The sequence below is a fragment of the Etheostoma cragini genome, chromosome 10 (genome assembly GCF_013103735.1).
Source record: "Etheostoma cragini isolate CJK2018 chromosome 10, CSU_Ecrag_1.0, whole genome shotgun sequence".
Lineage (NCBI taxonomy): Eukaryota > Metazoa > Chordata > Actinopteri > Perciformes > Percidae > Etheostoma > Etheostoma cragini.
Genome location: NC_048416.1, coordinates 18,895,833 through 18,912,741, shown reverse-complemented (window position 1 = coordinate 18,912,741; position 16,909 = coordinate 18,895,833). Strand labels below are relative to the sequence as shown.

The window sequence follows — 16,909 nt, the reverse complement described above, 5'->3', positions numbered from 1 at the left end:
CACCCTTAGCCAATAACCTTGGCCCATGCTAAGTACAGCCTTTAATACACAACAATCACATTCAAACAGAACAAATATGAAAGGGTGTCATTGTGGACATACTGATACACAAAGCCTTTCTCAACTCAACCCCCCCCCCCCCCCCCCCCCCCCCCCCCCCCCCCCCCCCCCCGCTATGCCCACAACTACTCTGAATGGGTGAGTGTTCATTAACAGCAGCGACTCAAGTGGAGAAAACAGATATATAACTGTATATAAACCTCATCTACAGTGACTCACAGTGCTTGATGTTTTCTTGATGCGAGGCCACACACTGAGCAGCGGGAGAGCAGCAGTATGCCGTCCTGATACGCAGCCATTCAGCTGATCCAGCTTAGCCTCTCTCAGCCATCTCATTACGGCACAGCATCTGCTTATTGTGGTCAAATGCACACAAACACACACTCTCAGCCACCCACACACACACATCCTTACATCAGACATAACCTGCTGACATAACCATGGGTTTAACAAAGCACTCTAAGACGTCGGTTTATCTTTAAAACGTTCTGCTTTATTACAGAAAATCTTCAGGTTTTGAACATACTAGTTTCAAAGAGGTACATTCAGCTTGGAGGTTTGGAGTGTTGAGGCTGGAGACCCAAAGGGCTGGAGGTGGCGAGGTGTACCTGCTGCATGATGCAGGGCTGCTGAGGTGCCTGAAGATGTCCACCTCCACCCCTCACAGACAGGGACAGCGTCTACAACCACAGAGCCTCTCGTGCTTTTTTTTGTGTGGACATTTTGATTTTATTACAAAAGTGGCTGGAAAAAGGTTGCATTAAAAATACAATCCATTACTTTATACTTTTTATTTAGACAGGCAAAACGTTAGATTCCAAGATATTTTTTAGCTCTGAAAATAGCATCTCTGATGTCACTTAAAGGTTTTTACTTTTTTTTTTTAAACAAAGCAGGCAGCCCCTTTTAGTGTATCCTCTAACATCTGGTGTTTCTGGCACAGTGCATGTCACAGAGTAAAGAACAGCCTCCTTTATATTCCTTACATCAGAAAAAAAAAGCTGTCTTAGTAAAAAAATGACACTAAAAGCCATGTACATTTTTCCATTTGTTAGGAATAAATCAACATCAATTTATTTTTTAAATCTCCATTTGGCCTTTGACGGCCATTCTGTAGATCAGATATTTCAGGCTACAGTCAGTAAGGTGAAATACAAGGTCAGTACTAGAAAGTACCAGAGTTATTGTTTCAGCCGGGATCAGTGAAGTAGTTAAAATCAACTTATTGACAGATTATGAAGGTACTCATCATCTTAAACAAAGAATTACGAAAACCTGGTAAAAGGAGTTGTACTGGTTCAGAGGTGGACTGTGAAATTAGGAGTGTGTCGAGGGAGGGGGGGGGGGGGGGGGGGGGGGGGGGGGGGGGGGGGGGGGGGGGGGGGGGGGGGGCTGCCTGTCTTTGCATCTATGACAAAAACTATTAAACAGGATTGGCACGGGCTCACATCAGGGCTGGATTAACACAGGCTAACTCAACTGGCACAAAGCTGACCACTCCACAATAAAAAACAAAAAGATTTGTGTCATAAAAGTAACATTTGTGAGTAAAAGTACACTTAACAATAAATATGCCAAATAGACAATACATGTTTCTGGACACATGAAAACAAAAACAGATATTGGAAAGCGTTTGAAACCATGGCGTGTTTAAATGGAATGTGTGAAGCACACAAGAAGAAGTTAAAGGAAGGAACTAAAGGCCAAACCAGTCCACTCCGTCGTCCTGTCTGTCAACGAATGTGACCAAAAAAAGAAGGGAGGAGATGGCGCATGGAGCCTTACAATGGCATTAATTATGTTAACTCTGCAGGTCTGGAGTTAATCTTCTTTACACGTCAACTGCAGCCTGCCTGAAACAAATGCAAAACTACTGTACATAATGGGTAACGAACATAAATACCTAATTTAGGCTTTAGTGCATGTGCGCATTTATGTGTATGTGTGTTTCTTTTGTGTGTTGCTCTCTTCTATTTGATGTGTGTGTGCGTGCTCAGGCATATATTCATGTGTCTTAGTGACCTTCTATGCAATTAAGAAACCAGCTTCCTTAATTATGCAGGAAAGTAATCAAGTAATCCTGGTTTTCTTGACACGCAGGCATTTCTGGCTATTCTCATCCAGCACGCACTTACGTAACACAGAATCACACACAGACTTGTCACTTTAAGGTCACACTAGTGTGGACAGAATTGTATCGCATTACGTTCATCTTTTTTGGCTTTGAGCAGATGCTATCATACGTCTCTAAGCTTTATATACAGTACAGCACATATATTAATTTACTCATTTTAAATTATCTCTGAGGTTGGAAGATTTAGGTCATGCTCCGAGCAATGTTTCATTGCTTAACATCTCTAATCTATGTCTCAATCTTGCATACACACACAAACTTTTTGGATTGAATGTTAATATGGCCTACATACATCTTCATTCAATAGAGCAGTGGTTCTCAAATTTCTTTCAACAATGCACCCCCTTTGAAATGTAAGTACCCCTGACCAACATAAAACATTTTTGGTAAAAAAGAAATGCCTAGCTACAGTATATTAAGAGGTACAATAAAGTTACTAAACAATATGTTCACATTTAAAAAATAAAATCTCAAGTACTTCCTGCAGTACTCCTTAAAGTATGTAAAACCCCATTTGAGAAACACTGCAATAGAGAATGCAAATTCATCAATTTGGAAACATATAATCATAAAATCATCTATAAACCAGAAAAGCATTCAGTTTTGGAGATTTCAACAATCTGAAATTACCTTCAGTAACTTTTCATCTAGAATCACTTGGACCCGTGGATGAGTGCATTTCCTGATTTAACCATTTATAGAATACCCGTTGAAAAGCACAATAACTGTAAAGTAGAATAACTGCTCATAGAGTAACCGTTGGAGAGAATGATATCGTCATTACTTAATCCAAAACTTTGCAGAAGCTTTCTTGTGAGCGTTCTTTCATGCAGGTGACCCATTCTTGGACTGGATACTATTAGAACTGCTTGTTAAAACACAGCAGTTCAATAGAGCGACTGACAAGGCAGCTGTGTATGCATTCATTTGAAAGCTAGTATTTATAGAAAAAAAAAAGAAAAAAAAGAAGAAGTAAAAGAAATAAAACTCATGCCTGTCATCTAAGTAGCTTTAAAAAAAATAATAATAATAATGCAGAGCGTTGCTCTGCAGGCATGCGTTGGGGTGTCGGGTGCTCCTGGGATTGGGAGAAATAGGACGGAGAGACGCTAGTCAAAAGACTGATAAACCCCTTTTTATGCATTAACCCTCAGTTAGCAAATCTCTCTTTTTCTTCTTTTTTTTTTTTCCTGCTTTTCTTCTCAGATCAGGCATGATGGTAGACGGCTCTGACCTGACTGGTACAGGACCCTGAAAGTGGCTGATGCCACCATTGTTGGGAGTCCTTGCCACCTTTTATTCGCGCTCCTTCAGCTGCTTGTAGGATAGTGGTGTTACCACTGCAATCTGAAAAAACACAAGCAGATGAATTTCACATCAATGTTTTCATTATGAGCTTGTGGAAACAAAAAGAAGGGGACAAAACACCTTCGCAATCTCCATCAATTAAGGGAATAAGCTGTGATTGGCCACGTAGCATGATTCATGAAAAACACTAATATGACATTCTCCCCGCCACCAAAGACAAGCAGAAATTAGTAAAGGCAACGCTCCCAATTTCATCCATGCCTACCAATCGGTTGAAGCTCAGCAGGGAAATTGAACAGACACAGAAAATTAAATTAGGTTTGCTTGCTGTAGTTTACCTGGATGTTTGTAGGAGGCCACCCTCTGGCAGCTATTGGGAGAATAGAAATGCGCGTTAAACAGTGAAAACTCTTGCAAAAGGCCTGCTTTTGTTTAGCAACAGATATTGTGACCCTGGGGGGGGGGTTATAGGGGGGTGTGACATTTCAGACCAACCTTCAGGGGATGGACAAAAAAATGAAAACACCAAAAAGATATTGAGATGCACTTTCACCTCAGAACACCTCCGGTGCTCTTGATATTGCAGCCATACATTAGGACTTTAAAGACATCTAATGTGTTATTTGAACACGTTTTGTGTCTAATTTGACACAATCTACCCAAGTTGTGTGTATATTTGTGACTAAAAGTGTTTAATATTAAATTTATAAAGAAGACATGAGTTTAAAAACACAATCCTATGAATACAGACACAATACATAATAAACCAAACAATTTATGAAAATAATCTGACACATTTTTAAACTTTGCTCCTTATAAAAATGTGATTTCATCCTGCGTCTTCATAATAACAATTTTTCAATTATTTATTAGTCATTTTCAGCAGTTTTTGTTTTATGTTTTTTCCCTAATTGTTCTTCTCAGTGACTGTTTTATTTCATAATGCAACTTTTCATCGCAAAGTCTAACAGGGCCAAGCCAGTTATGTGATATCTAAGCAACAGCCAATCAAATAAGGCATATTCCCTTCCCCACCTGACATATCTCTACTCTACTCTACTAATAGAAGGCAACAACAACAAAAAAGGCCCCCCAAAAAATGAACATTTCAATTTTTTTATTTGTCCATGAAAACTGCTGAAATAAATAACAATGCACTAATGTTTCATATATCCATATTTTCTTTAATCCATAGTGTCTTATTTATTTATTTAATTTTGAGTTTCCATGTTCATCTTCTAACAATTTTTTCCATTTCCACTTATAATTTCCATTAATTTGTTGCCATCCCCTTTATGTAAGGCAGCACCATGGTATAAGGTTAAGGCAATGTCACATCATGCAGTGAGTAAGGCTCAGCCATCACAAATGCATACATTTTTGGCCAGCAAAGTAAGCAGACGACCCCCACCAACACAGGATTGTACGTGCACACAGGACGAAACGACCATGACCAAACCACAACGGTACAAACAACGTACACAAATGTCAGGCTGGAGAAAGTTATAATCACAGACCAGCTCTGTTGTTTCACACTGCAAGATAAATCAATCAATCATCCAATCAAACCAACACCAACCCTTACACTCAGCTATTCCGGATACAAAAATGGACTCAAATTTAAAAACATTGAAAATTAGGGGGTTTAAAAGCACATGCGGAAGGTAATGCAAGCAGGGATTCCAAAGGGCGGCTGAAAGGAGCATGTTTTTAAGATTTGCAACATTAGGCCTAGTATGTAGAGATGCAGTCACATGTTGTGCACTATTTTAACTAAAAATGTTCACACAGGACTTGAGTCTGACATGGAAAAAGTGCATCTTTTCAGCCAGCCAATATCAGCTCACACAACACAGAAGAACAAACTTGGTCTTGTTGACTGTGACCTGTATGCCATCATGCCTTTGATTCCCTTGTTAAAATTTAAGAGTTAGGGACCAGAACTGCTGGAGAGGTTGGCTGGGGGAGCGTGTCTTTGATTGGCTTAAGGTGGGCTGGTACCTGTTTAAATGATAGTATTGGATTCATCTGAAAAGGTTCTCATAAGCAGGGGCCTGGCTGAAGACCGGGGAGACTGGTTGCCCCCCACGCTTGACTGAACCGGCTTCTTCTAGAAGGGTGAGGCAAAAGACACCAATGACATCACTACGCTGACAACCACACACTTTGCCGCTCTCTTGCACACAGACAAACATATATTCACAAACAAACAAACATACAAAAACACTTTAACACTGGACAGGTGGACAAAGAAAGCCCGTCCTGGTGCCTTTTTATCCACCGTTTCCTTGCAAGAACAATTTTGCAGAAATCGTAGATCTCTATACTAATGGCTCCCATTTAATTCAAGGCTGAGACCCCTGCACATTTTTCATAAGCACGTACGATATAACACGCACACAAAATGCAGTGGCTCGCAGGGTTTGTGGTGAGAATCCAGGATGAGGTTGTTGATTTGAGCCTCATGCAGGTAAGTTTGGGTGCTTTGACGTGCTGCATTCACCTGACTCGACATGCGGCGGCAGCAGCAGCAGGCATTGGAGCAGCACAGGCAGCTGACTGATACAGCTGGACAGACAAGAATGAAAAACTGACTGCACGTTTGGACATCTGGTCCTACTCCACACTGCTTAGGCACACACACCAGCCCACTGACCAGCATTCCTCCTAATTTAATAAACATGTATCCAAAGATAAGCACTCAAATCAAGGCTTACAGATGAGGACCTCTAAGGATAACATTCCTTATGTAGCAATTTAATCTGAAATCTGAATTGTCTGACCTAATCTATCCAACCAAGTGGGGACTGTAAAAAGTCACAGAACGCCACCCCGAGTTACTTTAGAGGGTAATAAAGGAGTCAAACAGTGGGAGAGGAAGGACAACATGTAGGAAACAAGCGGACTGGCAAACACAGAAACTCTGCAGGCAGGGCTGACAGAAAGAAAAAGAGACCTCAGTCACTCCACGAGAAGCTGTGAGAGCTAGCAGTCTGCGACAACATGAAGATAGTAGATGTCCCAGATGAAGGAAGGCGATGTTTCATCTTTAGGGAGGCAGGTCCAGAGAGGAAGAGAGAAGAAATAAGAGGGTGAGACAGGGTATGCCTTTTAAGTGCAAAAGCGAGAGTACTTGTTAGGGAAAAAAGTTGAAAAACAGGAAAACAAAAGGTCAAACAAAAAGGTCAAAGGGGCTTTTATAAAATAAAATGATGATAGAAAGTACTAGATAGTAACACTGTACCACTAATATTTACAACTGTCATTCCATTTACATACGTAGACTGCACTGGAATGCCAATTGATTGATACTGTAACGTTAACAACTGACAGATACACACTCAAACAGAAATTTAAAAAAAACTGTCAACAAGTCTAGACACTAATAAAAAAAAAGAGGGAAAAACACGGAAAGCACCCAAAAGCACAGCACATACCACCAAACATTTCCAGCTGCTTGGAAAACACATTAGCCTCATGGGCAGCTAATTGAAACGACAACATATCTGTCTGGGAAAGTTGTCTTCAGGAGGAAATTAAATGAACTAACTGCTAAGGTTATTAAAGCCTGATTTTAAAAATGCAAAAAAAAAAAAAAAACTGTGTCCCTGTGCTAATAGTACCATTATCACTTGGTTTATGCCAAATACAGTATATGTATTACTAAGAAAATCTCGACTCTCTTCCTTTAAAAAAGTAAAAGTATACTATTTGAACAGCATTAGAACATTAGCTCATGTGTTAGTTGCTAGCAGAGGGCTTTAATGGATCAGAGGTGTGTGTTTGGATGTCAGCTTTTTTACATTTCCAAAAAATGTGTTTAAGGTCTGATTTATTCACAGACAAAGCAGTTGTTGGTGGAGGCCAGCAGGCCTCTGCAGTAAACAATTGCTCTGCAAATCCAAAAGCACGCCCGCTTTAGAAATACATCAATCACGGGCTCCATTAACAACGTCAAACCACTGAGAAAAAAAATGGTTAAATTGATGTATGTCATGTTTAACATTGTAAATCCGAGGGGGAGAGAGAGAGAGAGAGAGAGAGAGAGAGAGAGAGGTAAGTAGAGTGCAAATGTGTGTCAGCCCAAGTGTGCGTTTTAGCTCTACCTGTCGAGCGTGGGGCCCACGGGGCTTGCGGAACACCACAAGCAGGATCTCTGGCAGTAGGCTGAGCAGGATGAGCAAGATGATGACCAGCCAGGCGGACACCGAGCTCAGCATGTTGGCAAACACAAAGTACAAACGTTGCTGCCTCAGGAAAGGCCTGCAGGAGAGGGAACACAGTGGTTTACACTGACTAAAAGAGCTTCAGGGGTTGAATAGAAATAAAAATGTACAGGTTAGTTAAAATAATTATGTATGTTATCTTATCCTGGGTTGTGTTCTAACCATATTATTCCTCCCCAGAAGAAGCTGAAAAACATGTAGAAAGCCAGGGAGCCCCAGATTACAAAGTGATTGATCCATGTCCAATGCCGCGTGTCGAGAGCAAGCTAGAATGGCAGAGAAGAGTCAATAAATGGGCATGTTAAATATTCAACAAACTTTGCCAAAGTCAGTGTTCTGCGAGACAATATATCTGCTTCCAACTCTCCTCTGAAACAGCTGCTGTAATGATACACCCTTTCATAAGATAAGATGAAAACAACAGGGGCATGGTTCACCTTTAGCGTGACAGTGAAGACGAGGACAGTGAAGACAATTGTTCCATAAGACCAGTTGCCAAAAACCTGGATTTAAATAAGATAAATTAGCAGGAAACCAAACTTAATCAAGTAATTTAATTATCACACGTATTTAGAGGTTGAATAAAATCTAACCTGGCCATTATCCTGCAGTGCTGGGTTACTGAACAAATATCGAACACCAAAGAAGAAGAGCAAGCCATGAAAGACTCCAAGTAGAGTCCAATAGAGGAATGGTCCCCACCGTAACATGGCGTTCTTAGCAATATCTCTACAGAAAATCATGAAAGAGAAAGTATACTGCTTCATCACATGTAATACAGTACCATGGAAACTGACTTTAGTTGACATCAATTCATTTCTGCATACAAGGGTATACATCTGATCAAAAATGCCAACAATTCAATTGAACATTTAAAAGGGCAATTGTCCAATTAGTATTTACATCAAATAGCTAATGTATGCATGTATGTAAGGCCTATTTTTTGATGTGTTAAGGAAGCAGACATAGTTAACTAAAATGTGGCTTTGGCAGAAAGCCTTTGTGACAATAATCTACAGCTAAAAAGTAATTACATATGGCTTAGCCTTCACCTTTTTAGTCATTGCTACAATTTCTTTTGGTCTTTACTCTGTGACATACTGTTTTACATTTTTACATTTCATCTTTTATTATTTATTTTAACTTGAAGACCAAAATAATAACTAGACATTCAAAAAAGTGACCTCACATGAATAGTACTCTTTTATACTTTAACTAAGCAATTGAACTGCAGATAAGTGAAGGTTCCCAGGTTTACCTGTAGAGGGTAGAATTGTCCAGCAGAACCTCCATGCAGATGTGCTGCTCCAAGAGACTGTAAGCCAGTATGGGCATAGAGGTGAAGCAGATGTTGTACATCGTCAGATAGGCTGCATCATACAAGGGCTGGGGAGGATTGGGGGAAGGCAGGGATGGCGGGGTGACCAGGGGTTAATAACATGGAAGGAAAAAACTCATACACACCATCATCCTAACACATACAGTGTGTCATACTGTATATGCAAGCTCGTAAACATCTTAATTATTATTAATTAATAATAATTAATAATAAGTATTAAGTATTAATTAATGCACTAATATGTATATGTCACAAGCTGCTTTTGAATGAACACAGTACCATAAAACACTGATAAAATACAATTAGGTCTCATTAATAAGAAAGGTGAATTCTTCAATGTGCTCCAAACTGTAATCAGGTCTAATCTATCTAATCCGAACCTAAAATTCTATAATGTATTATTTAGCCAGTGTTTAGCAGTGCCACAAAACACACACACACACACACACACACACACACACACACACACACACACACACACACACACACACACACACACCCACCCACCCACCCACACACACACAAAATTACATAATATCCACATGCAATGAACCATAGTGACAGAACATGACACATGTCTGTACTATTTTAACAGTGCTACAGTATGTAGCCTAACATATCAATCACAGCCCAAACATCCCAGGGTGCAGTGAGGGAGGAGCAATCGGAGGGAAAGAATCCAGCATTCAGGAGGACAAGGAGGTGTGGATTCAAGGGATACTGCCTCCGTTTATTTTGAACCTCAAAGGGCGCCAATGCAAACTTACTTGCTGGGAATAGCCACAGAAGAACTGGTACAAAAACTGAGGTAAGATGAAGCAAAGGTTCTGCAGGCAAAGAGAGAAAAAGGAAATTCTCACATTAATAGACACAAACCACAAAGAACATCAAATGCATTTATAAGTTTCGATGCGCTTGTATTGTAGGGACAAAAACTCATTAAATTAACCTCAGTTAAATCTAAAAAAAAACTTTAAAAAACCGTTTAATTTGTTGAAGAATTGAAGATTGTTAAATCTGTCCCACCCCATTATCGTCAAATCAAGTTAGTTTGTAAGTTTGTTTGGGAAATACAGCCTTTCCTAAACCCAAAACAAGTTGTTAGCCTAAAGAATAACATGAAGTCAATGTGGTGTCTGTTCCTCCCACCTTGTAAAAGAAATATTGCACCAGGTGTGCAATGCGAACATAGTAGAGATGCCCATGAGCCAACAAAAGTTTCTTGAGGTGCTTGAGCTTGGGGAGGGCATAATCACTGTTCCTGACTGCCTGCCGACCCTCTTTACCCTTAATACCTGAAACAACACAAACAAATATCACAAACCATCATCAACATGCTACCCTTTCCTCCAGCTGGAACAGTAGTTACAGATCCGTTAGTCAGTTTCAGCATAACATTTTCTTACCAATGCCAACGTGAGCTTCCAAAATCATACTGACATCATTGGCACCATCTCCAATGGAAAGGGTGATTGGGCTGCCTTTAGAATTCTTCACCATTTTAACTATCTAAAGATGGAGCAAGACAAATATTATAAATATTTTCGAGGAAATAATAAATATTTCCCAACGTTTTAACCAAATGTTCTGACCTGTGCCTTCTGTAGAGGAGCCATGCGGCAGCAGAGCACAGATGTGCAGTTTTGACATATCTGCAGGAACAGGTTCTTGTAGCGACTTGAGTTGGATTCAGAGGAGGGGTTGAGCACCATCGACAGAGTGGCTCCATCTATGATGAAACCATAGTCCTGGGTTGCTGAAGACCAGGTCCTACAAAATAGAACAGGGAAATGGGTTCCAGTTTAATCACAATAAGATTCAGTTTGATTAAATGATCACCCTAGTACAAGAGCAAAGTATCACACCTCTATACACATCATGAAGCTACCAACCTGGTGACGCCGCCCTTAACCGGTGGTGCATCCTGTACAGCTTTCTTGTGGTATTCAAGCAAGAGCTCATGCATCCGTTCCTCCCGCCTCCTCCCTCCATCCTCCAAAGTACGCACAGTCAGCTCCAACAGCTCTGTATTTCTCTGGAACAACCTACAAGCGTAACAGGTGGACTTTGCCGTCTCCATCTTGTCCCCTGTTAGGACCCAAACTTTAATGCCTGCACCCTGCAGAGCCTCCATGGTCTCTGCTGCCTCCTCTTGAAGCCTGGGGGATAAGAACAACTAATTAAGTCATGACACAAGTGAAAGACTATCACACTAACTCTAAAATGGTAATACTTTCACTAGAATCTAAATTTCAAAAATGTCGCCGGTTAAACAAAACCACACAAGGGTTAAATTTCACAGGAGATCTAGTGTATTAAAGCAAACGCTGAACAAATCTGGCATTTTTCTGGGGGGGGGACTGTGGAAAATGTGGGTGAAAAGTGCGACATACACATTAGTACCAACAATACGACTATTCTGACATCAACATTAGTTCTCAAAGAGCAACTTGTTCATTAAAAGAAGTATATGTAACGTAACAGAAGTATTTTTTGATATCCAGATCCTTTAACTCCAATAATTTGAGAACAAAATAATTACACTCCAATAGAAAATGTATTATAAATGAATTTCAGATTAAATGCATGGATGCATGCTAATGCAATAAAGTGTTCCATTGCTTTTTGTTTCAGTTCAAAATTCAATAGCAGTTATAAAACAATAATCTTGGACGGTGGAACGGTATTCAATGTCAACCACTAGATGGCAGTGAGATCTTTCATTTGAAAGATCTACGGAAAAAAGGTAAGACTTTGGGCTGTAAAAGTATATAAGACAAGCCACTCAAACCGGACAAAACACTACCGATATATGGCAAACAGCATGAGGCATGAGGTGTTGAGGTTGCATAAAAAGAACAGGATGTTTACGACATGCTTTTTGGTGGCATCTGCTAACTTTTGGGCTCTCCTATAAATGTTAGGTGTATTCTGAGATTAAGGGCCACTTAAAATCCTTGGTACCGAGCTTTCATGAGAGGGAGGTGAGAGGGAGGGAGGAAATGCAAGACATTTGTTAACTTTAAACGTCAGAAGGTTGATCAGCACCCACCGATCTTCTACAGCAGTAGCTCCTATTAGACTCATGCCAGTCTCCACTTGGTTGTAAACGGTAATGAGCTTCTCCTCTCTGTCCTGCAGAGACAGTCTAGCTTCCCTCAATCCTGCATCTGCCTGGGCATACTCTTCTGCACTGAGATATTTGTAGGCCACACATAGCGTCCGGTAGCCCTCCTAAACAGTAGAACACAGCACCCATTGTAGGAAGAAGAAAACACAAAATAATCTGTCTTGACATCATTGTAATATCATATTAAAACATGTCCAACCCTAAAAGCACAAAATCATTTTCAAACATAACAGAAACTAGTGGATTTGGAGAGGCAATTTGTTTTTCACCCACTGTTGCGTTTCGCTCCACATTCATGCGGATCCGTTCAACCTCCTCCTGTCTGACTCGAGGAAAGATGGAAGAGTCCGCTCCCTTACAGAAGAGCAATGTATCACCTGGACACAAACAAACACACAGCATGGTAAGGGCTGAGAGCCAACACTATTGTAAATCATGGTCAATGCAATACACTTGACAGTGGCTCAAGTTCACCTGATTTGGATCTGACTATTACACTCATTCGCCTTCTCACTGGGTCAAAGTTCAAGACGTGAAGCAGTTCATACCTTTGGGAAGTAAAAATTGGAAATAAAATAAAAAGCTGTAGTGTGAATGCAAATAGAAAAACATATGAATGAAAACTAAAAAATCTGTCTGTAAGATGACTGGCTTACATTTCAACATCATTGCTCCTGGTGAGAATTTTCATGGTTTTACTTTCGAGACCCAGAAATGTGAAGCCATACCTGCAGATAAAAACAAAACACCACAAGTGAGCCATTGTACTCATGTGCTATATGAACGAATGTTGTAATGAGACGTATACCATGTAGGATTCTCAAAATAGATTCTGTGATATTCATATTCAAATGATGTCATTGCTCTTTGTTACGTCAGCTCCGCTAATTGAATCATAACAGACCATTACCTCATGGCACCCTTGACAAGAGCAACTTCATCTGGGGAGGAGGCAATAAAGCCTGTCTGCTCCTGCGGTGAATGGGGCACCTCACTATCCACCCCAAAGCTATCAACCTGGTCTAGTCCGTCCCTTTGGTTTTGCTCCGTAGGCTCCTTCACCTGGACTGTGTGGCACAGACACAGGGCACGCAGAAACAGCTCTTCCCTCTCCTAATAACACAACATGAACATGAGCAGTGAAACAATTTTCAATGAACTATAAACTAAAAAGTTATTAATTTACAGCCACACATTGAGTCATATACAGTAGCTGGGGTTTAGATAAAGCCCTGAATTAACATTCATTGGTCTAAATTGACTTCTTATCAACATGCTTGTTGAAGTGCAACCATCTGCCAAGTGTTATCAGGCACACTTTGTGACATGCGAAGGAGCGATACGTGGGTGACCTATAAAGGGTCTTTCTGAGCAGCAAGCTATGTTCTGGCCATATGTTGCAAAATGTGTGTTACAACAGATGGAGGGACACCACAACACCTACCCTGCCAGCTTTCTGCTGCACTTTGTTCACAGGTCCATCTGTGACACATAATCCATCCAACTCGGAGTTTGCATCCCGGTATTTGTACTGAAAGCCGTCAATGCAGCACTCTATGAACTCCATGTTGTTCTGTGTGAGGGTGCCCGTCTTGTCTGTAAAGACATACTCCACCTGCAGGCAATGTGATAAAAAAAAATACATGACAGACTCCTCCAAACCCATTAAGATTCAGTTTTCCATTCAACAGATTCCAACAATAAGATTAAGCAATTACTCCCAGAAAGAATTGCACTGCATTAATTAGTTTAACGAAGCATCACCATTAATTGAAGTAATCTACTGGCAAACCAAGTGTGACTGATCTATGGCAGCACTGTTTAAGTTAGAAGTGCCATAAAAAACAGAAGTCGGGACAGCATGGCCAATCTGGTGTTATTATAAGCAGCTCATATTTTACAGAAGCAATATACAGATCAGTCTGGAGACCACATTTTAAGGGACTTGATCTTACCTTGGTCTCATCTTGCCTTTTTTTTTTAGTTTCAAGTATTTAAATGGAAAGAAAGATATCTTTTTGAGAGTGATTGAGAGCTACAGTACAAGCAGTGTGACGTATAACAATAAACATTTCACCTGAATCAGGGAAAGTCGTTCATTATGTTGTAGCACTAAATGCTGACTTTTAATGTTTTTGATTGGAGTGAGTTATGTGTAAAAAATATTTTCTTTCATTGGAGGGAACCTGAGCTCTAAGATGTTCATTGCAAACGACTGCTTCTTTGTAATTGTTGAGCACATGACGATAAAGACCTTGAAACTTGGTTCAATCAGTGTTCCCGGACATTTTGTTCTATTCTGTCATTTTGAAAGACGTTTCAATGACTGAAAGGATAGACCTCACCTGTCCCAGCTCCTCATTGAGGTCTGAAGTGTTGACCAGTGCCCCCTCCTTGATTTCAGGGTCAAAGAAGTCCTTGTCCCACGTGATGAAAAAGGATCCCAAAAACTTCTGCATCTCAACCGTCACATACATGGACACCGGAATGATGAAGTTGAAGAGCACCATGAAGGAGAGGAAGTCAGTGAACATCTTTAGGTACTGTTGGAAAAAAAATGAGAAAACAGGCATATTAGGATATTTAGTAGAGAATATTTATTGACCAGCCTACGCAGGAACATTGTCTTGTCGCTCACCAAGGAATATACAGTACTGTGCAAAAGTCTTAGGCAGGTGTGAAAAAATGCTGTAAACTAAGAATGCTTTAAAAAATATAAATAATGGTTGTTTATTTTTATCAATTTACAAAACGCTAAGTAATCGAACAAAAGAAAAATCTAAATCACATCAATATTTGGTGTTACTACACTATCCGACTAAGTTTTTGTGCATAGAGTCGGTTGGCCCTTGCTTCCATGTCGGAGGTATGGGTTTTTGGCTGCAACTCCTCCATGAAGACCACTTCTGGCTCGACTTCTCCGTACAGTAGATGGGTGTACCTGGGTCCCACTGGTTTCTGCCAGTTTAGAGCTGATGTCACTCCTGGACATATTCTGATTTCAAAGGGAAATAAGCTTGATGTGTTTTTCATCTGCTGCACTAAGTTTCCCTGGCCGACCACTGTGTCTACGATCCTCAACGTCGCCCAACATTTTCCAGTGTACCTATATGATTGATGCTGGTTTTAACGCAAACTGTAGTAACTGACTGGGATTTCGATTTTTCTTTTGTTCGCTCACTTTGCATTTTGTAAATTGATAACAAATAAAAAACACTTTTCATTTTTGAAAGCATTTTTAGTTTCCAACATTTTCTCACACCTGCCTAAGACTTTTAAGGGCTAGGGCAGAAGATAATCAGCCTATTAAATGGACCATGTCACAATGTAGGTCTGCAGTGGCCATTTTGCTAAGAGGAGTTTTATTAGTGGGGACGAGAAGAGGTTAGGGCTTGTAAAACACTTAAATACTACAAGCCTCTACATGGTAAGTATTTACCGCATGAAGACAGTTCTTCTAGATACAGTAACATTTGCAATACACATAACACAGTGTACTAATACAATGCTATCAAGACTTAATGGCTGTTCTACACCCAGCAGTGGTAATTCCTGTATGGCTTGGTTTGGGGTGCCTATCAGACCCTTAACTCACAGTTCATTGCTTGCCAACAAAGATAGGCGGGTTGCTAAAATATGCACTCACCAGATTGGTGTCCTTCTCTCTCTGGGTTTTCTCGTTGTACCAAGGCTCATCCTGCCCGGGCTTGCTTTGCCACACATACTTAAGAGTAGTGCACACTAGGGCCTTGCTCACCAATATGCAAAGGTAAACCAGAAGGAAGGCATTGATAGACCTAAAAAACATAAGAACTCAAATGAATCAGTCCCAAAGGTATGTCACATGTTTAACTTATTTACATAATTTCCCTTTTACTTACTTCTCCACAGCAGAGCGTTTCTGAGACTTGCCCTGGTAGTTGAGAGCCATCTTTGTCTCCATGCCAGTATAAACTGCAACACCTTGAGCAAGAAAAGGAGAAGAAGAAGAAGAATTAGTTGATTTTAGATAGTGAGCTATCTGCACTTATGTAAGTTATTGAAATAAAATCAATATCATTTGACTCACCATAGATTTTCTGAGTGTTCTTTAAAGTTGCCCCTTTCAGCAGGAGGTTTTCTGGGCCCAAAGACCTGCACAATCACAACAGTAGATCAAACAGTTGAGTCATACAGAAGCTGTGCAATCCACACACTCTATTCTCCAAATGGAAACCTGGCAGGCTAGCTGGCATCCACTTTAAAATGTGCAGTGACAAAATACAGTATGACTGCAGTCTGGGCTTACACCAATTCCAGTGTTCTTGAGAAGCACATTGGTATTTGTTTATATGGCCATTACAAAGCAGTCAATGATAAATGCCTGTGGGAGTGCTTCAAAAACAGTGGCTGAAGCCATGCCAGCCTGTTTTAATTTGAATGTTGTTCTGCAATAGAGGATCAATGGAATAATGAGTTGTCGATGATGCAAAGGAAAACAAATGAGTGCTTAAGAAACTATGTTTTGATTTAGCTCTTACTTAAAGTGGGCTGAGATGGTTGTGCACGAGCGCTCTCACCTTACTGCAGGCTCCTGTTCATTTTTGTAGATGTGCATACGGCCGACAAACCTGGAGCAAAACAACAAACTCAAACTCATTCAGAAGCTGAAGTTGCTTGTGAAAAAGTACATGATAATTGTTTTAAATACTATACCCAATCTGTTAAAACTA

General features: G+C 40.3%; 1 protein-coding gene across 8 annotated transcripts in view; it reads right to left on the bottom strand.

The window, feature by feature from the left end:
* Positions 1 to 3,164: 3,164 nt before the first annotated feature.
* atp11c (ATPase phospholipid transporting 11C) overlaps positions 3,165 to 16,909 on the bottom strand; it is a 39,261-nt gene continuing 25,516 nt past the window's right edge. The window contains exons 8-31 of one of the 8 annotated variants that reach the window (XM_034884512.1): positions 16,757 to 16,807; positions 16,267 to 16,331; positions 16,079 to 16,160; positions 15,844 to 15,994; positions 14,543 to 14,740; positions 13,642 to 13,812; positions 13,108 to 13,310; positions 12,854 to 12,925; positions 12,672 to 12,745; positions 12,471 to 12,574; positions 12,120 to 12,301; positions 10,960 to 11,226; positions 10,660 to 10,837; positions 10,474 to 10,576; positions 10,217 to 10,362; positions 9,835 to 9,894; positions 8,987 to 9,114; positions 8,322 to 8,457; positions 8,166 to 8,231; positions 7,891 to 7,994; positions 7,609 to 7,765; positions 6,459 to 6,549; positions 3,841 to 3,872; positions 3,165 to 3,541 (exon numbers count right to left, since the gene is read on the bottom strand). In XM_034884512.1, coding sequence (XP_034740403.1) covers positions 6,460 to 6,549; positions 7,609 to 7,765; positions 7,891 to 7,994; positions 8,166 to 8,231; positions 8,322 to 8,457; positions 8,987 to 9,114; positions 9,835 to 9,894; positions 10,217 to 10,362; positions 10,474 to 10,576; positions 10,660 to 10,837; positions 10,960 to 11,226; positions 12,120 to 12,301; positions 12,471 to 12,574; positions 12,672 to 12,745; positions 12,854 to 12,925; positions 13,108 to 13,310; positions 13,642 to 13,812; positions 14,543 to 14,740; positions 15,844 to 15,994; positions 16,079 to 16,160; positions 16,267 to 16,331; positions 16,757 to 16,807 — 2,788 coding nt within the window. In that variant the 3' untranslated portion in view covers positions 3,165 to 3,541; positions 3,841 to 3,872; position 6,459. Of the gene's footprint in view, positions 3,542 to 3,840; positions 3,873 to 5,503; positions 5,613 to 6,458; positions 6,550 to 7,608; positions 7,766 to 7,890; positions 7,995 to 8,165; positions 8,232 to 8,321; positions 8,458 to 8,986; positions 9,115 to 9,834; positions 9,895 to 10,216; positions 10,363 to 10,473; positions 10,577 to 10,659; positions 10,838 to 10,959; positions 11,227 to 12,119; positions 12,302 to 12,470; positions 12,575 to 12,671; positions 12,746 to 12,853; positions 12,926 to 13,107; positions 13,311 to 13,641; positions 13,813 to 14,542; positions 14,741 to 15,843; positions 15,995 to 16,078; positions 16,161 to 16,266; positions 16,332 to 16,756; positions 16,808 to 16,909 lie in introns of those variants that run through there. The other 7 variants (XM_034884510.1, XM_034884508.1, XR_004658378.1 and 4 more) reach the window with 7 other exon arrangements.